Here is a 20,718-nt window from a genome sequence, read left to right on the forward strand (position 1 = left end):
GCAGAGTTAATTTAGACTTCCACGAACATCGGCACTCCGTAAGAGATAAACAGACTTACTGGTGTTGTTTGGCAAACGATGAGGATGTTGACGTGAGAGAGCCAAGTAGAAGAGTGGCGGTGTGGTGGATGAGCGGGAGACCAAAGAGACAGAGAAAGTGAGTAGGCGGAAGGATGTGTGAGCTTGTAGCAGAGATTTATTCACTCACAATACACGAGGTACTTGGTCCCATTCAAAGTTGCAAGTGAGCAGGGTGTCCAGAAACATCACAAGTATGGATAAGGGCGCGGTGAGGGCTCTGTGGCCTCGACCCGGGAACGACGCAGGACGAAGCTGAACGGGTAGTATTCGCCGTGATGGGCGGGTATACGTTTTTCTACAGACAATCCCGAGATGGAGGGCGTGTACTCGAGACTTTCTGCTACATATTTTGGAGCCTTGGGGGTGAGCACCCTCTGTATACCACTGTACAATCTGTGGTGTTGCTGTCGTCGACCAATGCGATATCGATAGTGCCATGTCCGAGGGAAGTGCTGGGGACCTGTCAGATATCGACAATCATCAGCCTCAGTAGAGCTGTCACAGACATTGTGAGAATTGAGAGTGTAACCTTGGTCATCAGCGATGTTGGCTTGAGAAGTGGTGAGGTCGCCTGTGTCGATGTCAGTGCTTTCGTCCTGTGAGGTGTCGAGATTGTGACCCTCATTGCCAGAAACGTCGGCCTGTGGAACATCGTCATAGTCTAACCCTGTTTCCCCTGCTGTGGCCCTGTAAACTCATCGAGATCACCTAGCTCGTTTGAACCACTGTGAATCTGCACGATACCCGTATATAGCATCCGTGACATCACAAGGCATGGCAGCTCGTTGAAGCTGGCGTCGACCCCCATGGACTGAATGAAGACCATCGTCGTTGTTGACTTCGTTATGACGGTCGCCGACCTGTACATATCCTGGAATTGCAAAGCCTCACGTCGGAACCCGTCGTCGACGTCCTTGTCAGTATGACGCGTTTTCAGCCTCTCCGTGATGGCCACGATTCCCGCCCATACCCCTCCGTCTCCCCCTTTGTGTATGCGGTGAGCGTCGTCACGAAAAGGCAAATGCGACTTCTCTACGCAGGAATAGGTAGAGACGTTGTAAATGAAGATGACCATGCAGATATCATTCTCCTACACACACAAAAAGCACACAAAGAGGTCATCGTCGCCATCCTGGCCACTTCTTTGCTCATGCTGTGGCCACCACCACAGGCATGCCAACGGCACCAGGGCCACGGCCGCCACCACCACCACCACCCTTCTTGCCCATTGGGCCTCCATCGTCGTCATCGTCCTTGGGCTGCTTGGGGCAACCCGCTCCATCATCCTCGTCCTCTTCCTCTTCCTCTTCATCGTTGTTGTCGTCGTCGTCGTCCTCCTCCTCTTCCTCCACCTCTTTCTGGGCGGCCTTGCCCTTGGCCTTGCCCTGGGCCTTGGCCTTGCCGCGGCCAACACCCCGAATCTTGGTGCCCATGGCCTTTGTCTTTTCACCCAGGCGGCAGACCTTTTGCTGCCTAGGAACACACTCAGTTAGAACATCTCATAAGCCGCTTGTAACAAAGGAATTCACTCACAACGCCCGCACATTGTGCTTTGGGTACGACTTCTGGAGCTCCAGATAGTCGACCGAAATGGTCGATGCCGCAGGATCATTCGCGGTTGAGGCGATCACCCGCCTCAACAGGTCCAAATCAGCGGCGTTGAGGGGTCCAGGGGGGGCCTTGGTGCCCTTGCCTTTGCCCTTGCCCTTGCCACTACCACCCTTCTTCTTCTCGTTGTCATTGGAGTTCTTCTTCTTTTCGGCACCCATCGTGAACAAGACGACAAAGAGCTTTTTGGTGAAAGTGTTGGATAGGACGACAACAAGGAGCTTTTTGGTGAAATAGTTCGATCAGGACACAACACGGAGTTTTCTGAGAGGTTCAAGCTGGCTTTTGAGCTGGAAAACCGGAAAACACGTCTTTTGGATTGTGGTTGTGTCGTGAAGATCTCAAGGTGATTTCGAAATGTGAGACTGAAGACATTGAGGGCACACCGCTGCCTGCAGCGGTGCTAACCTCGTTCGGCGGGCATATTGAATACATTTGCGAATGCCGAGAGAACGAGAACGAGGGGTATAGCTATTCATGGTGACACACGCGGATTCAAATTGAAATTCAGATTCGTGAAAGCATTCAGGGACATCATTAAAGAGAGACAAGGGGGTTGAAAAGAGCATCAACAATGCCAAAGGAGACCCACCACCGTGGACAGCACACTCATCTATATAGGATCAATCCCAGCGGTCGAAAAGGTTTGCCCTTATGTTGACAACCGATGATCAGAGGTGGCTGGCTGACTGACTGACTGACTGACTGACTGGCCAGGAAAAGCTCATTCGATCCAATGAACGCCTCATTCAGGTGGAGCACATGGCTGTTTTTGATGGACAAACAAGATCCTGATGCAGTCCCAGACGATCACGGTGCTGGAGACTGGAGAGGAGGAGCGAACCAACCTTCTGTTCTGGACTCTCCCATTCGACCTTTGCCCAGAATATGATGGGAGCGTCATTCGAGGCCCCTCGGCGTGGTCGGTAGGTAGAATGTCCCCCTGCCTGAAAGCAGATCGACCTGGGAATGACGTGGTGACGGATTTTCCGGTCCGGCGTTGCAAAATGCAAAATGTCGGCCTCGTGCGTCTTCCCTTCGTCCCTCTGAAAAAAAAAAAAATGAGAACCACAGGAATGGTTCTCGTCGAAGCCGGGATGGAGTTGCTACTGCGTCCACTCGGGAAGACAAAGTGGCTCCCTCTGTGAGTTTAGTCGGGCCTCAATCCCGCTCCGACGAGAAAAAGGGTCCTACTGTCAAGTGCGGAGTTGCTCGGCTATAACTCGCCAAAGTCGAACCCTTTTTCTTGCAGAAGATGAGGTCGTCGTCACACACTGTCTCTGCTATCAAGGGCTGGGGAGGTGAAACTGACACCGAGCAATCTACAGCCTGTGCGTTTGCGGCTGAGGCTTTGCCAAGGGATGTGCGATGCGGTACAGGATAAAAGGCTAAAAGGCGTCGTCCCACCGTTGATGCAGCGCCGAAACGCGCGGTGCAGAGCACTCTCTGTGCCAGAAGCTGAGAGGACACGACCATGGTGGGTGGCCTCAGGAGGTTTCTGTCGGATCCGACGCGTGTGTCTATGCCACGGTTGTGAGTCAGACTACTTTTAGTCGTCCTCGCTTGGGGTTGTTGAGAGAAGAGATGACAGAGGGGGATAATTGCTTGGGGCGGCCGATTCTCAGGAAAAGACAAAACTACCTGTAAAAGCAACTTCGAAAGTCAAGAAGGTCAAAGGCCGAACCCGTTGCGTCCGGTCTCGTTACGAGTTGCTCGCCGTTGGTTCCCAAACCAGCTAAAAAAGCACCACGAATCATCAAGGTTTTGGGAGAGTTCCTGTAGGTACAAACCTTAACGGCGTTGTTGGACGCGCTGTCAGCAAACATTAGTTGTTTTTGTTGCTTCTCTGCTCATCGGGTTAACCGGTCCTAACTAAAGTGTCCGCGCGACCCTGCGCCGCGTTGTCTCTTTTCGTCTCTTGAGGAATTATAGTTCCAGAGCTCCGGGACGCCTGCCCTTCCCCCCCAGGCCCAAGAAGCTGTCCCAATCTGCTCATACTTATATACGTTCCCATTCCAGGAGATGGTGAGCGTCCGATACGGATCTCCGGGTCGATACGGGGTAGCCACGCCATCGTGAATTTCCCATTATCCACAGGGAGCGTGGCACCCCGGTCGTTTTGGCAGGAGATTTGACTTGACTGCACAGGTCGCGAAGAAGGGGGACGAGCCCTCTCGCTCATCCCTTTCGCCCCTTGGTCCCAAAACGGTGGGAGAGGAGAAAGAGAGTGTGCGCGGACATGATGGCGTGCAGAAATCGGGGATGCAGACCCCTGTCCCGGAGGTTCATGTATTAGGAGCACCAGCGGCCAGACAAAGCCGCTTTGGTGGGCTGCTAAGTTCTGGCGAGGCTGTGAGATTCCCAAAACACCCAATTTTCGCTTAATCATCCTACGCGTGTCGAGTTTGACAGACGTCAAAATCCTGCAGCCACCGAAGTTTGAGGGCACGGGAAAAAAGGGCCTCGGCTGGCCCCATCGCTTGCACAGCTCCTCGAGTCGAGCACCCCCAGCGATCGAACAAAGGGTATGTATGCTGCGTGTGCAAAGCACAGCTAATGCGAGCCTAAGCGAGCCTTTTGAGACAAAACCCTGACAGGCTGCAGGTGTGGGTGGTGCTGGGTCGACCCGACTTCTTCCTGACGAAACAAACACAGAATGTAGACTGTGGCACAAACACACGTGGAAAAAGGCATGGGGAAACGTGGTGGTACGTGATCGGGGCCAGATCGCTCGGCCGTTTCTCGATGGCTGCATTATTATTGCAGTATTATTATTGTCAGATTGCTGTTGTCGATTTCGATCCCGCGATTTTCTAGATCTTCGAATGGCGTTGGCGGCGGCATGCAATAGCCTCACCAGGGGACGCGGGAAGCTCGTACAACGGTCCAGGGACCCCTGGGAGCCCGCCACCGTCGCTCTCTGGGCGCCATAAACACCTGCATAGCTGGGTATTGTACGGTAGGTCCCCTGGCGCCCTGGCCCCCGTGGAACCCCTGGAACCCCCTGGACACCCCCCTACGCTTCCGTCTATCCCATGCAGGTCTTGATGGGGTTGAAAATTTTCCACGTGGCATTAGCACCTATCCGTATTGTCCCACCTAACAACATTCAATGTGGTTCTCGTGCCAATGACACTGTTTCGGGCTCGCCGATCATTGATCTCGGCCAAACTCTGCAACGCCCGATGCCCGTCTGCGCTCTCCTCCGTGCCTCTTTTTGGTGAGCCGTTTGCGGTGGGCTTCCTCTTTCGGCCTATAGCTAAGGTACAGCGCTACGCGAGACAGCTACTGCATAGATGCTATGCCCGTCCACTCCAGCCCAGCATGCTGCCTAGTCTGTCCGTCACCTCTGGCCCCCGGGCCCCGACGGGATTGTCGACGGTGCAATGAAGATGCCCTCGTTGTTACAAAGGCTGTAGGTGATATCCGACATTCCGTCCTTATTGACATCAAACATATGTCTGTCCAGCGTCCGCGATCCACTATTCTACTCCGTCTAGGGAGCTTCGGCCGCGCCAAACACGCCCTTCCCGTCCTCACTCGCTAAGGATTGGCCGCTCTCCCAGACCAAGTCTGCATCGAGGCATTGGCAGACCCCTGTGCGCCGTCGCAGCCTATGGCACGTTCTAGGCCTTGATCTCCACTCTAGACCGAGAGCGTTGCCCTTGCAAGCGACCACGCCCATTCCGCTTCGGGACCAGTAATACATGCAGGATGATGTGCAGTCTGGTCTCACCACGAATGCCGTGTCGTCGCCCTCCCAGCGTCCCAATAGACTGGTACGTCTGTGGATGCCTGTCGCTTTCCGACTTGGTGGGCCGCATGCGCGCGTGGCCTTGCTTCTCCAAAATTGCCTCGGAGCGGCCTGCAGACCAGTACCTAGATGCTGTAGCCTCTCAATGCGACACACAAGCGAACCCAATTCGGGTCCTTACACGTATGGTACAATCTATTTGGGTACCCCATCTGTATCGCGGCAGTGAATAATGTACAATTTTCGGTTCCCTGATTTGGCGGGACCGGCGACATTTCTTCTGGTGGTGGTAGATGTGCTTCCTCTGGCTGCTGGGAAGCCAGGCCGTCTGTGTCCGTCGTGAAATCCCATACCATTTGCTCGCGGACCAACTCGTCCATTCACTATACTGTGCTTTTGATGTACCTCCAAGAACGCTAGCGAAACGATGTGCCGCTGCCATAGAAATACGATGCAGCAAAACAACTGCCCGATGCCCATCCCCGTGCGTTTCCACGTGGTTCCGTGCCTGTTGATGGTCGCTATGCCGCTTGAACGCAGATGACTGTCAGGAGGATAAATGCAGAATGAAACTCGTAACATTACGGTGCTGCGTGTACGGCACCATTTCCCCATCTTTTCATCCCATACGAGTCTTTTCGACCGAATGTGCCTCAAACATGGCCTTTGGCCAGCGTATTCCGGGTCACATACTATAGTCCTACACAGGCGTCCAAGTCAAGACTCGACGTTTGAACCGTAATTCTTGCCGTGACCGGATAAACCGATCCCGGCTGTCAAACTGTAAGAGGCGTATAAGTTGCATTTCCAGATGCCCTGAGCCCTCTCGGAGAGCTACCCATTACTTGGGCTTGTTCCGTATGGTGTAGGTTCCGGCGTCCGGTGACCTTTTTCATGTCGTTTCATGTTACTCCGCACGCTGAAGCTTTTCCCGCAACCCGCATAGGTGCATCTGTACGGTTTCTCCCCGGTATGAGAGTGAGTATGAATCTTCAGGGAACTAGGTCTTGAGAACGGTTTGCTGCACGTAGGACAGATATAACGTTCTTGTGGTTGGGGATACGCCGGAGGATTTGCAGGTGGATAGTAATGGTGATGCTGCCAGGCCGGAGCCATTTGAGGATCGAGCGGAGGTAAGCTAGGCCCCGGTACAGGTGGCGGAAAATTGGTTGGGAGTGGCATCTGTTGTGAATGACCATTGTATGAAGCTGCTTCAGATGAAGGATCGCGGAACGTATGGTGTCCTGAGCCTCGAACAGGTCCGTCAAGATACATAGGGTCATGCGTCGGCCTCGCGGAGGAAGTCCAAGGGTTTCCTTCGGCGATGGGAGGGTATGGTGGTGGATGTGTATCGACCGTCATGGGAGGATAATGGGTCGGTCTTTGCGTGTAGAGTTCAGGATTTGTCCTTGCGGGACCAGAGGAATAGTGGTGGTTTCGTCCTGACGCATCTTTTGGAGAATAACTCATAGGTGATGATCGAGGAAAGTCGAAACTAGAAGCCGGCGGTAGCTCTGGTGTGGGAAGAGGAGGGCGGCGAGGGCTCTCTGAAATTGCTTGTCTCTCAGGGCTCGTGTTATAGCCTTGAGAACTATTCGAAACTCTTCGAGGCGGATGTTCAAATATAGGCGACGGTAACTTGCCTTTTCCTATGTCGGTCAGTCTATTGTCGTGCTCATGTTCTTTGATGGGACTCACCCTTCTCGCTCCCCGCCGATACAGCCTCGATGAGGCTGGCGATGGAAGGGAGGACTGGTCCGTCTTTCCTCGCTTCTTCCATCGCTGTGTGGGAAAGAAGGGACGCAGGAGACGGTAGACGGTGATATAACGTTCGACTCGAATGATGACTTGGTGGTAGCACTAAGGCCATATCATATGTGGTCGACGCAACAGTGAAATGCTGCGGCAAGGGTGGATTAGACTACAGCAGGCAAGAAGGCGAAGTCTCAGTCAACAATTCAGTGACTGAGGAAGATATGTCGAAGTAGCTATGGTCGTGCCCACGCCTTCAGCAGGTAAGGAACAGCTTTTTTGGTAAAGTCTGCCGTAGCAGAAGGAGGGCAGATGCGATGAGGCCTATTATTTGTGTTCTGGGACTTGCTCGACGTGGGTCCGCCGTGGACGTCGAGATGATCCGAGACTCAAGAGAGGACAGAGGACAGGAGTTCTTAGCGGATAAGTGACAATAGGGAAGTCAAAGAGGAGAAGGACAATCTACTGTATGCGAGGATGGTCTGGAAAGTCCCGCTGAGTGGGATTGACAGTTGTGACGTTGTCCAGGGTCAGCGCCCAATTTGGCCAAGCAGACACCTGGATGGCAGCAGGCTCGACAAGTCGCTTGAGCAGCGAAGGACCTTTGAGTGAAAGGGAAGTTTGGTCGGAGAGGGCCGCTAATTGAACCAAGTGCCTCCGAAAGCGAAGGGTAAAGAGGTGAAGGATCGTCAGAAGGAAAGATGAAGAGAAAGCAAGTGCTTGAAGAGCGGGGCGACGGGTGGTGTTGCTGGTCGTGGCCTGTGGTGCGGACCCGGCAAGGAGCGGATTCGGAACTAGTGCTTGGACTCGCTGGCCTGAAGGGTAATTTTCGTTCGTCCAGCGGCTGGCTCCTGGGTACGAGAGCGTGTTGCTGCAGGCGTGAGATGTGCAGGCTTGGTGGAAGATCAAAAGCGGGCGAGGGGTGAGTTTAAAGACGCCGCCGTCTGGCCGTTGGCAGAAAGAGAGTGCCACGCAGAAATGGAGACCCTGGGAATAACGTACAGATGCCCGCCGGGGCTAGGGTGTCCCTAGTCGATGTCGACAACCCGGTCTAGCGTCGAAGAGGTCACCTAGATTACCATGGCCACTTTTTGCTGCCCGGACGGTTTTGGGTAGTAGTGCTGCTGCCACGCCGTACGGCGCTCGTGGCGCGTGCGTGCAGAAGCTAACACGGCAAGGCTATCGAGGGGTCCACGATGGCAAAATCAGGCTTGCGTCTGATGGACCGAGATCTGGAGAACGGTCGACGCGGTTCCGTACACTGGGTAATTTTAATGTCCAAGCACCATCAGACCATAGGGGTTGGCGGATTTGGAGAGGTACCGGAGGGGTCGTGATGATTTTCGCCTTCCCGACGATCCGGGCCAGATTTTCAGGTGAAGGGGCGGACAAACGACCCGTTTGACAGCCTCTGGATGGGAAACAGCTGGATATACCTCTGCAGAGGCTGAATTCTGGCACACTTTAAGGGACAAGAAGGGAGTAAACCGACTAGGAAAAATAGCCACGGTACACTCGGTCCGTTTCCGAATGCCAGGGAGAGAGTCGCAGCTACTCTTTGGCCAGTCGACGGCAGGGTTTAGATGGAGCCTAGTAGCAATAATAAGAAACACGAAAACCAACACCAGAAGGCAGCAGAACGGGTGGTGAGAAGAGCCCGGGCTTGCAAATCGACGGCCCACAAGTGACGACGTTGGGTGGGATACCGGGCTACAGCCCTGAGCGAAGAAGATGCGACATACAAGCGACGGTTTGACGATCCGAGTACAGGGCCTCGAGAGGAGCGCAGCGGACCAGACTTGACAGGCGGACTCCACGAGCAGTGAGCAAAAAGGGCAGGCAATAAATGGGCATCTAGCGCTGAGTTAGTTTTTCGTGATCTGGTCCATTCTTTCTCCCCTCGAATAGGCGCACCGTACCCGGGGCCAATGCAGGCGCTCACCCGAGTAGTCTTGCCATGTTGGCCGCCGTAGACGAAGGCAGTTTCGAGTTGCGAGTTTGATTTTCCTGCTACTGTTTGCAGTAAGGCGTGACAAGGACGAGGAAGCAGGGAGTCACCACGGCCAGGGCCGGTCACCGCGTACAATGCTTCGTATCATCAAAAGGCAAATAAGCGAAAACGAGGCTTCAGACGACGGCTGGCAATGTCAACAACTCTACCGGGATGGAGTGGTGGTGGTGCTTCTGCCTTTGAGGTCGGCGATGGCGACGGGGTTGGAGCTGAAAAGGGCATTGCTAGCTGCCTTGGGACTAGAGGCCCAAGTCAACCGGGCAGCCGAAGCACGAACAGCGATCAGTGCGGCAATCGCTTTTGGTTAAAGACTATTGGGGCTGTTCGGGCTCCTGGGGGCATCACGGCCTCCACTTGGCGACTGCTGGACCTGCCACAAGCAGCGCACAACGAGTCGGTTAAAGATTTACCTTTCGAGCGCAATCGCAGATTCGCAGCCCACGAAGCACCGCCAACCCCCGACGCTCGCTAGGCCGGGATCAGGGATCAAGGGAGCCGCGCTCGAGTCCCTACAGATGTACAGAGTACGGGGTGTTCATAACACTCATTCGGTGACACTGGACATCGTCTCAGTAGGTTACCACGCTGATGAATGCCACAGAGCCACCAAGGGAAAGCGGACAAGATTCGGTTCTTCAGCATCCGGCCTTTTGGACGCCTGATGATCTTCCCGTCAACGAGATGCTCCGACACCTGTCGCACGTTGGTGTTGGTGTCATAGAATATGCACGGGCATTACCCTAAGGAGCCACTTGGCTGCGCCCGGCTACCCCGATGAAAAGACCCAAAAGGATCTCGAGCTGCCATGCTCAATGCATGCTCATCCTCCCTGTCCTGGCCAAGATCGCTGCCGGTCTCGAACGGACCTTGCCATGGTCTCATCCTGATCTTCCCCGCCGTCCCTCGTGCTGCACAGGCCGATACAAAAAGCCTCACGTGTCCCTGTTGTTGGTGACGGGGTTCCTGCTCCTGCTCCAGACAAGGGCAGCTCAGCAGCAAGCGGCAACCACAAACAAAAAGACACCGAGGAATACGACGAAACAGTCTGAGCTTTAGCGACCGCTGACGCACTCGGATAAAAGTGAGCAATGAGCGTCAGCCTAGCATGCCCCTAGCAAGGAGCGATCAGGCTCGCTTAAGCCCTGTCCAAGCACTCCAATAAGCAGACGTCGGAGATTATGCGCATGACATGACATTTCGCAGGTGGTGCGGTGCAGCACCGAGTGCCTTGGCTATATCGACCGAGGAAAGTCTGACAAAGGTGGCAGCGCCTAGGACCGAGAACCAGTTGGCTGGCTGTCTTTGTCTGGCTTCACCGTCGGATTGAAGCGCATCATCAACGTCCGACAAGGACTCAGACTAAAGGGATAAGTATTTCCAGAAGTCGAGCCAGACCCTGGTCGATCTGCGCTGCTTGGCGCTGGTACTGTTTTCCAGCGCTCGTAATAATACGAGCACATCTGAGTGGTGACCCGGGCGTCCTGACATTATTTCGCCTGCCTCTCACCTCCTCGCACTGCTCATCTTCCCTGACGTCGAGATCACCGATCGTCGAACTCCGCCTGCCGGTGGAGTCGTCCTCAGCGAGCTCACCCCTTCGACAATTCATCTTGTACGAAGGGGGCATGGACGGTGTTATTTTGCGACGGCACTGATGCCCCCGATTCCTCCTTCGTTTGGTGAGCCCAGAAATTCTTTTCGGTCGTCGTGGCCGCGCAACCACAAAGTGTAATGTCCCAACCCCGCCAATGCCCATCGATATCCTGGCCAAACAAGGAGCCACGAGCAAGCCGACTCGTGAGTCGTGTTGTAGTACAATACCAGGACCCCAGTTAGGGTCGTATTTTCGTCTCGTCAAGATCCCCCATCCCCAGCCACGAGCGTCGATCCGTGTTGCACATGGACATGGTGCGTTTGATCGTCCCTCAAGCCTGGTCCCTCGTGATTTCCCGTGCGGCGGTTTGTCCCAAATTTGCTGGATCCAGGTTGGCCGCAATCAACCTCGATCCCCCCTGACCTCTTCGATAAATTTGACGGAGGAGTGGATGAATAACACGTACAAGGACAAGGACCAGGTAGCACGGTCCCCCACGTCTCGCTGCCACGCCATGCCATGCTTTCGTGCTGATCCTAGACGTGTCACGAGTTCAAAGCGAGATTGAAACGGCTCACAACTTCTCCTCTGTCCAGAAGCCCGCGGTTTGAAGCCCTGGATGGAGTCAGAAGTTGCCTCGGACATGACCTGAGGACCAGAGCCTGCATCTACGATTGAAGTGCTCTTGTCCGAGTGCTCGTCTCAGATACCGAAGATACACCACAAGGCCTTCCAGGATTTATTCGCTATGCACTTGAACATTATCATCGTCACCGTCCTGCAACGTTACTGTCCAGACTCGGCAAAAGCTGCCGGTCTTTTCGTTCGAGGACGGCTGGGAGCAAGTGAAGCACGCTCCCAACCACCACCTCGACTTCTCCCGGTCGGGCTATCAAACAGACGGGATGCGGACAAAACTCGTTTCTCACCGTTTGGATGTGGTAACCGGATCGTCACTGGTCACTGGTCAGTTGGAGATAGCTTCAGTTCCCGGCCTCGACCCAAGGGAGAGGAACCATACCTCCGGGGGGGGGGGGGGGGTTCCATGCTTTCAGCCACCGCCTAATGGGCATTCTCTAGGTGCATAAAACGAAAGCCGGCCCGAGTTAGCTACAGGTGGCACGTGCTTCCACTGGTTTAAGTCGCCAGCAGGATACCGTGGTGGAAAAGAATGAGCACCACGCGTACGAAGAAAGGGAAATATGTCCGCATCTAGCCTCTCAGGAACATCCCAAAAAGGGTTGGTTGCGTGCAGTTTCGAATTGCCCATGTCTTCTAGGGCCACGTGGGGATCGTCAGCGTGGTGTTCCGTCCTGCATGGAAGACCCCCATCGACGGTACCGCTAGCTAAGAATTTCATGGGCCAGATCCAGGATGACACTTCGGTGCGGCGGTGCCCTCACATCGTGCCCTGTCGAGCCGGTTCTTAGCGCTTGGGCAGCAGCCGTCAACTCAATCCTCTGCCGTTGTAAAAAATGTCCCAACCATGCCCATGCCAGGATCAGAAGATCAAACGGTGTGCCTGCGATTCCCTTTTTACTGCGAATGACGCTGGGCGGCTTAGCGATGGTTTGGTTGAAAAGACGGCAACCTCTTTTTCCGGCATTCGCCAGATAATTCGACGACACCGACTCGTCCCCCTTAAGGACAAGAAAATCTACAGTAACGCACCAATTCGCAACGAAATTGGGATGGGCGGGATCGCCAGCGATCAAGGTTTCAGTCTTTCGCGTCGAGTTTCATGTGGATGTGATCCTTGCATCATGGTACATACATGCAGCGTGGCTTTTCGCCGGGCGTGACCTCGCTAAGGCTTTGACACTGTTCTGGTGCGCTTCGTTGACCCACGCAGCTACAATACCATTGCCCATTATGCTTTTACACTTGCAGAAATTTGGCCAAGTTTGCCAGTCTAAGAGGAGTTATTACTTTCGTATGATTCCTTCTAGAAATCGAATCCCACAACTACCAACCAAAGTCTAATCGGGCCGACACATCCATATTGTTCGCATCCCGGCTGAATCCATTGCAACGCCGCTAGCGAGCAAGTGTGTCTCCCAAGACAGACCCGTCGTTGTCAAGCCTGCTTGTTGGTAGACACCTCGCCCTGATTCAACGATGTGGTTCTCCGCCCGGGCGGGTGGGATGTCAATCGGGCTGCACGGCCGGCACCATCAGCATCAGAGAGAGGATGGGACCACTCCGAGATATCCTGTACACACCTCCAGCACAATCAAATCACACATCCGGCGTTGCAAACACTCGCTTTATTTTTTATGTCTTACCATTCAACCGAGAAGGGCAAAATTCGAAAACCATCTCCCTTAGTGATTCCCACCTCGTATTCGTCTATTGTTCACCGCGCGTGGCCGGTTGCTCTGTTCTTCTACAGGTGCTGATTGCTAAATGGCATGCACACACCTTCGCTTAATTCGCATTGTCTGTGCTCCCATGGCCAAGGGAGCCGCCTCCTGAGTCCTGGGCCCTGCGGAATCCCTCGGGTCCACGGCTCTTGCGGAATATTCGGTTTGACGGTGTGTCAAGTTTGGCTACTCTGAACCAGGCCTGCATCCTGCAGGTTGTTGGATCTGCCTCCCCACCAGCCTTTTCCACGTGGCGCCCTTGTGCAGCCTCCCTGCACATCCCGACGCCCCTGGGCAGTCCATTATCTTGGCTTCTGGCCTGTTGCACATCAGTCCCCCGGCACTGGTTTGCCTGCAGTTCCAGGGAACACCCACGTGCTCCGACTGGCAAGCAAGCTGTCCCACGTTTCCTTCGGCTCTGCAGCCGTTGCTAACGACGTATCGAATCTCGAGTGATCTTTTCATACGAGCCACAGCCTCCACGGTAACGGCGGGTTCAGAAAAGCGCTGCCGCTGGTTTTGCTTTTAGAGGTCAAGGGTGGTTAGGACAGATCTTCCTAGTTCCAACTGAAGGCTTCCTGCACAGCCCCTGGTTAACAGGCTCAACCAATGATCTACAGTACCTGGTTGCACTAAAGCGCTGGTAGATTCCGGGAGAACAGAATAGGTAGTGGGCGGAACACGATGAATTGTTGAACAGTGAGAGAAGACGGGTGCACATTCGACAGCATCGCAATTATTGATGTGCTTACTTCCCGTCCGGAAGGGCTTCCACAACTCCCCTTGCGAGTCTTGTAGGCCTCGTAAAGAGGAGGACCACTTGACAAGGATTCCATCTGCAGCTCTGGGGTATTTTCCACCCGGACTGTACCCGGACAGTTTCGAAATACAGCCGATTAAGGAAAACCCCCCGGGATGCCACTGGGAATCCCAAGCCATTTCACGTACATTTCTAAGCCTACACAGCACTACTTCAAGCGTGCCAACCATCTAGTTGGCTTACACCAGAGTCACCGCTCCGAGGCGAGACCAGACCTGCTAATTAACTACTGCACGTCTGCGAGTAGCAGTCTGAGTCCGGAAACACCCTTTGCATGACCCTTCATTTCCTCAATCCTCATTATCCTGCTTTCTGTCACTCGAGAGCCCATGTCAAGCACCAGGGTGGTGGACGGCCTATACTTACAAGGTTTAGAGCTCTTACTTTTACGCATGTCACCCTACAGCTCAGCCGGCCAGCTGCAAGCTAGATCCTTAGTTGCGTTAATTACAAGTACGATCAAAAAGACTAGCCATGCAGAACATGGAACACGTGGACCCCTTACGATGCGTTGTTTGAAAGGTTTTGTTGCAAGGGATCCCCAGCACCACCAGGTCTGTTAATAATCAATTGCCGCGATGGAATCAGCTGTTGATGAATCGAGTACGTGAATTATGACCAGTCGGCAGTCGCTAAGGAAGGCGTCCTACTTTTGAGACATTTCTGAATATTGAAATTACTTCTACTCGGGAGAAGTCAAAGGAGTCTTTCACTTGTGGTGATCAATTATCACTTTAAATCCTTCGCCAGAAGAAGGCCAGTAAACTGTAGTCTGTGCTACACAATCATAGAACATCTCTCTCTTGCTTGTTCAAATTTAGTTGTCTCAGTGACGTGCGTAGGACCCAGCGTAAAGCTCTGGTAGAAGACTGGCCATTGGAATTGTCGCCAACTCTTGCCCTTTGACCTCTAACAGCGGGATGTAGCTGGGCGCTCGACTCGGATAAAGTCAAACTAGGATAACAATTGGGCAAGAACAAGCCACGGCTGACCGTCATTGTCGTCTGCCACTTCATCTCTGTCACCATGACGTTGATTGTGCGTTTGTTGCAGGCCGGAACTCCTTGAACCACAGAGCATGGCAAATAGGTCAATCGGTGAGAGAAGGGATGAAAAATGTCGTGGTTATTCCGACCTCGGAATGTATTTTTGTCGAGCCCCGCGCCAGCAGCTCGCGTCATCTCAGGTATTGAGCAAATAGAGAACTGACAACAGCCTCATGCAGCATACACCTCCTGTGCACAGTTCAGATGCAGAGGTGCGACTCCTGAAGGATGTTCCCTCCCAATGGAGATGCCGTCTGTCTGCACAACCCGTGAGGCAGCGATTCAAAATGACTGTAAGAGACCGAAGATACACCGAGGTCACGTGCCGCAGATCTGCCCGTTGCTACGCAACGCAGGTCAACAAACGTCTTCCCTGGCGACTGGCTGAGCATTCTGTATGCTCAGAGTACGGACACGGTTCGTGACGATTCTATCCTGCTAAGCACTTTATTGTCTTTGGAGACTCTTCTTCAGGTTTGTAGGTATTTCAAGGGTATTGTCTCTTGCTTTCAGGCGATGCTTCTGTAGCCTCCGCAGAGGTTCATTGGATTGCTCCTGCCTCTCGTTCCATTCTTGCCTTTCCAACGCAGCCAAGATGGCGGTCGAACTCTCTGACAACGACAAGTACGAGGTTAAGGAGATCATTGGTACAGCATGATGTGCTTGTAGTTTGCGCGCATGCTAATGAGATGCAGGACGAGGCGCATTCGGCATAATTCGAAAAGTTCGCAGGAAACAAGATGGCCACGTACGTTTGTTTCTCTGAGCTCCTTCCTTCAATCAATCTCGCTGACATGGTGCAGATCTTGTGCCGCAAAGAAATCAACTACCTTAAGATGTCACAAAAAGAACGCGATCAGCTACATGCCGAGTTCTCGATCCTTTCCTCGTTGAAACATCCAAACATTGTGGGCTACTTTCACCGCGAACACCTGAAGCAGACGCAGGAACTTTATCTGTACATGGAGTATTGCGGGGGCGGCGATCTGGGGTCGGTCATCAAAGAGCTCAAGAGAAAGAATGAGTACGCCAAAGAAGATTTTGTCTGGAGGATTTTCAGCCAGATTGTTACGGCCCTCTACCGCTGTCATTATGGCGTTGATCCACCAGAGCCTGGGAGCGACCTCTCACGACAGAAAGTTCGGCCTCCGGTGGCTGGCAAGATGATCCTACACCGAGATCTCAAACCAGAGAACATTTTCCTGGGAGAAGACCAGTCGGTGAAACTGGGAGACTTTGGTCTCTCGAAATTGATGCAGTCACACGACTTTGCCTCGACTTACGTCGGCACACCCTTCTACATGTCGCCAGAGATCTGCGCTGCCGAGAGGTACACCCTGCACTCAGACATCTGGTCATTGGGCTGCATCATGTACGAACTCTGCGCCAAAGAGCCTCCGTTCAATGCCAATTCACATCTCCAACTAGTGCAGCGGATCAGAAAAGGCGACTTCAAACCGATCCCTTCCATCTACTCGAAAGATCTTGCTAATGTCATCGCAAATTGTCTGAAGACGAATCCTACCCACCGCCCAGACACAGTGTCGTTGTTGACTGTGCCTTATGTGTGGATAGCCAGGCGGCAACAAGAGATGGTCAACATTGCAAAGACCCTCAAGACCAGGGAAGAGATTGCCGAGCACAAACTGAAGCAAGCAGAGGAGAGATTATCGGCTCTGGAAGCAGACCGAGCGGCGATGAAGGCAACGATTGACGACCAGCTCCGGCGTGAATGGGAGCTGAAGGCTCGGCTCGAGATTGAGCGCCAGATCCAAATCGAGATAGAGGGTCTGCGGAAGCAATTTGACCGCGAAGTCCAAGCACGCGTGGCGGAGGTCCTCGCTAAACAGCATCATGCTGCAGGTGCGAGAGCGCTGAGAGAGATCCATAACCCACCAGGCTTCGACAAAGAGAATTACAACCATGCCTCCTCCGTGAATACTTCTGGTGAAGAAGACTTTCCATCCACGACCGACCTTACCGACCTCTCTGATCTCTCTTTGAATTCTCCGGATGTTTCGAGAGAACAAGCAGCGCCGCCAAAGAAGGCCAGAACACCCTTTGTCAGATCGAAGACCAATCTAGATTCGCCGGCAGACGTACAGATGTCTGAGCCTTCGCCGATCTCCATCTCGGGTCTTGCCCTGTCACCACGAAGAACTGCGGCCGCGCAGCTCACGGCCAACTCTACAGTGACCGCTGCGGGTGCTCGGAACATATTCGCAGAAGCTGAACGGCAAAAAGCCAAATGGGAGCCTCAACTCGCTTATTCGTCCGACGAAGAGAATCATGATCTTGAGGATGATTCGGAAGATGACGGATTCCCAGACCTCGCCAGCCCAACTCGAGTAAAGGCAGCCATTGCGAACACCGATCCATTCAAGAACCCACAGCCGCCACGTCTGCGGACAAAGCCTGGTCTAGTGAGACACAACACCACAGGGGTCGTGCAGAAACTTACGACCAAGCCAACGCTCTTTCCTTCCAGCGGTGCGGCTGCTCAAGTGAGAGCCGGCATTGCTTCTTCAAACAAGATGTGCGGCAAAGCCGTTAGCGATGGAGACATCAGAGCTGTCGGCGTCAAAGCAACCAGCCCGAATAGACGTCTCAGCAAAATCCCAAGCAGGACGGATCTCAGGGAACATGTCGCTTGTGAGAATGGCAGCACAAGTCCGCTCCGACGTGCAGCCACGACTGGGGGCAAGCTGGTCAGCAAGCTTGCCGGTTCCAAGCAGCCTGCCATGGGGACCGGCGTTGGCGGGCGTACACTCGTTGAACTTGCTCAAGCCCGAGCGGGAGGTCGTCCAATGAATGCAGAACTAGGAGGCAACCTCTATTCTGATCCCAAACATACTTTGGATCGGAAACTTGTTGACAAGGATCTTCCTGAAATCCCGCCTGTCTGGGATCCTGAGATCTTGGGGGATGAGATGCCCAGTCCCTTCCTCAAACGCGATGTGAGAAATGTTCGCATGATGCGATGAATGACGGGAGAATGTGCGAAACCCCCCAAATGATGACATGAGATCATGTGTTGCAGCACCTCCCTGCAGAAAATCCAGAATCATTCCATGTATTCTTCAGTCTCGTTGTGCAGCGACATCATACGTGACACCAAAAGTGAAAACAACCACAGACAAATTTCTTTGACGAATTTCTTTTGGTCCTCGAGACACCTTGAATATCTCAAGGACTATCTTGTTTAAAACCCGGGCGCACCTAAAAAGCGTGGATATCCTTTCCGACATCGCCGGACTCGTGGCGTTTGTGCATGGATCGGGCGACATTGTGATGTTTTCTCTTCTCAGTTCGAGTGGCATTTGGAGTTATGATTTCAGCAGGCGGTGTTTTTGGGGAGATCAAATGTGGGATAGTCGTTTTTCTTCCTGGTGATCGATCCTGGAGGACCAGACACCAAGGCTGCATCAGTCATGGAGGCGGACGCTTTTAGATGGGACGACGAGAGGTGGTCCATGGTATGCAACGGATCAGAGCAGCGCATGTGGATGCGTACAATAGTACCAGTCCTGACGACGAGGACAATAGAGACGAATTGTTAGCTCTTGAGAGCAGAAAATGAATCCGTTTTTACAAGTGGAATTAACTGGTTCCTTCGATACGGATTCTTATTGTGGTATATACGGAGTAATGATATACACATCGATTGATACTTCGGTAGGGGTTTTTACGGTGTTTGTTTTCGACGTGAATCGGAGAGATGTATCATCAGTATAGCCACCCAGGTAACTGACGAGGTGGGTAAAGTGCGGTGCCTGTCTGAGTCTTTTTGGTCGACTGGAGAAAAACGGGTTGAGAATGAGAACGTACTTAACTAGTACGATGGTGTGTGTGTGGGTAGTAGTAGGTACACAACCTTGAGGTCGTGTGGGAATATCTTCTGCGGTATTTTTATTTGTTCCTCGATGTAGCGCGCGTCAGTCAGTATCCCTACATCTCAGGGAATACAAAACTCCGCGTGAAGAGAGAACCCACGAGTCAGTCACGACGACCATCATCACGCAAACGCCACCCCCGTCTCAAGGTACCCTTTTTACATCATGTACAGGAGGTTTTTGTACCATCTACCTGAGATACTCCAGGTAGGTAGGTGCCGAACTTGGGCCTACACATATGTTCTGCCTAATATATTATACCTACCTGCATGTAGTTAGGTAGGTAGGTAGTCAGGTACCGAGCACTGGCACTGGCACTGGCACTGGCACTGGCACTGGCACTGTAAATGTCCTCTCTGTCTCTTGTCTGTGATGGGAACAATCTAGGCATCTACAGGTAGCTGGCTCCTGCGCATGTACTTCAGGTAGGCCAGGCACTTCAGGTACCTGGCTGGCTACTTGCTTTTGACCCAGGGTGAACAAAGGGAGGTACTAGCTTGGTCACCTAGGTGCCGTGTGGCAAAAGCGATTGAAAAAAATGCGAGAGCGTAGAACGGAATGAATGAATGAACGAACAGATGAATACCTTGGTATAGACATAAGTCTGTTATGGGCTGGCAGGAAAAAGGTTTGCATTGCTTCCCTCAACCAAAGTACTTCAACAAGCAAAGACCTCAAAGACAAAGAGAGGCTTAGTGTAGAGTCATGGGATGGCTAGCCTCACTACCTAGGCATCCTCATCCTCGACTTCTTCCATCTCGACATGCCTCCGTGGCGGTGGTGCTTGCTGTGGTTCGCCGCCGACCGTTTGTCTTTGTTGTCGATCTTGTATCGTTGCCATCTGCTCGTCGTCCCGACCTGCATCCTCTTCTTGCATCCCTAATTCTCTGAGAAATCTCTCCTCTTCCTCTTCCAGGTCCGTCCCATTACTTGGGACCTCCTGCCCGTCCGCGGAGGCAGCCCCAGTCTGCCGTCTAGAAGAGGTTGTTCGTAGATACCCTTCAGCCTCGAGCCGATCCAATTCCTCGGGCTCGACCAAGTGTCCTGTCGGCCCTCCTCTGGCGGCTTCTTGCTTCTTTCGCACGACGTCCGGCACGAAACGCTTGACAGCTTCTTTCTTGAGGTCGCGAATCTGTGGTGCGCTCTCGTAGGTGGTCTTCGGGACCGGCGCAGGCTTTGGTGGTAGTTGGGTGTCTGGCACTTCCTCTTTTCTGAAGTTGCGCCTGAACTCGCGTGGAATCGGTGGAGGTGTGTCCTCCGGCATAGGTATTCGCCTCACAGAGTCATCGGTATCGCTGCCTGAAGAATCCCTCCGATGGTGGACATGTTTTCGTTCACCGTCACGACGCCGCTTGCCCAAAACATTACTACCTTGTTCATCTCTTCTGTTGGGCTGGCTTGGGTATTGCGGCGCCTTCTGCCCAAGGGCTTCTCTTGCTTTCCGGACGGCCTTGAGGTCTCTTTCGAGATCATCGAGGATAGCTTTTTCGCGGGGCTTGATTTCTCCGGCGGCCTCGAGGGCCTTGAGGTCATCGATCTGTCTCTGAATACGATCAGGGTTCCGTCGCGCGAGTTTTTCGTTTCTCTTTGCCTGTAATTCTGCCCGACTCTTTTTTAATTGCTTGGCCTTTTCCAACTTGCGCTGCTGTTGCGCAGGGTTGATCGAGCGCTCTTTGTCTCGTGCCATGACGCGGATGGGGGTCGGTGCCCAAAAGTTTCTAGAGGAGGCCGGCGCAAACGATGGACGAGTTTGGGTGAGCCCTGCAGCACCGAACGTCAGACGTCAACCGGCGCCC

At 53.3% G+C, this 20,718-nt stretch overlaps 5 protein-coding genes across 5 annotated transcripts; 2 read left to right on the top strand and 3 right to left on the bottom strand.

Moving 5' to 3' along the window:
• Nucleotides 1-1,229: 1,229 nt before the first annotated feature.
• On the bottom strand, nucleotides 1,230-1,850 carry PV08_03833 (uncharacterized protein; the record flags this gene model as incomplete). Its single annotated transcript, XM_016378184.1, has 2 exons — nucleotides 1,230-1,554; nucleotides 1,615-1,850. 2 exons carry the CDS (start codon nucleotides 1,848-1,850, stop codon nucleotides 1,230-1,232), a joined length of 561 nt encoding a protein of 186 aa, XP_016236861.1.
• Nucleotides 1,851-6,277: 4,427 nt separating this feature from the next.
• PV08_03834 (uncharacterized protein) lies at nucleotides 6,278-7,223 on the bottom strand (the record flags this gene model as incomplete). The annotated part of the gene is made up of 2 exons (XM_016378185.1): nucleotides 6,278-7,092; nucleotides 7,142-7,223. The coding sequence occupies 2 exons, from the start codon at nucleotides 7,221-7,223 to the stop codon at nucleotides 6,278-6,280; spliced, it is 897 nt and encodes a 298-aa protein (XP_016236862.1).
• A 2,116-nt stretch (nucleotides 7,224-9,339) lies between these two features.
• PV08_03835 (uncharacterized protein) lies at nucleotides 9,340-9,678 on the top strand (the record flags this gene model as incomplete). Its single annotated transcript, XM_016378186.1, has 1 exon — nucleotides 9,340-9,678. The coding sequence occupies one exon, from the start codon at nucleotides 9,340-9,342 to the stop codon at nucleotides 9,676-9,678; it is 339 nt and encodes a 112-aa protein (XP_016236863.1).
• A 5,946-nt stretch (nucleotides 9,679-15,624) lies between these two features.
• Nucleotides 15,625-18,013, top strand: PV08_03836 (uncharacterized protein; the record flags this gene model as incomplete). The annotated part of the gene is made up of 3 exons (XM_016378187.1): nucleotides 15,625-15,676; nucleotides 15,725-15,777; nucleotides 15,833-18,013. 3 exons carry the CDS (start codon nucleotides 15,625-15,627, stop codon nucleotides 18,011-18,013), a joined length of 2,286 nt encoding a protein of 761 aa, XP_016236864.1.
• Nucleotides 18,014-19,649: 1,636 nt separating this feature from the next.
• PV08_03837 (uncharacterized protein) lies at nucleotides 19,650-20,609 on the bottom strand (the record flags this gene model as incomplete). The annotated part of the gene is made up of 1 exon (XM_016378188.1): nucleotides 19,650-20,609. One exon carries the CDS (start codon nucleotides 20,607-20,609, stop codon nucleotides 19,650-19,652), a length of 960 nt encoding a protein of 319 aa, XP_016236865.1.
• Between the last annotated feature and the right edge of the window lie 109 nt (nucleotides 20,610-20,718).

This window comes from Exophiala spinifera (assembly GCF_000836115.1).
Source record: "Exophiala spinifera strain CBS 89968 unplaced genomic scaffold supercont1.3, whole genome shotgun sequence".
NCBI classification, from domain to species: domain Eukaryota; kingdom Fungi; phylum Ascomycota; class Eurotiomycetes; order Chaetothyriales; family Herpotrichiellaceae; genus Exophiala; species Exophiala spinifera.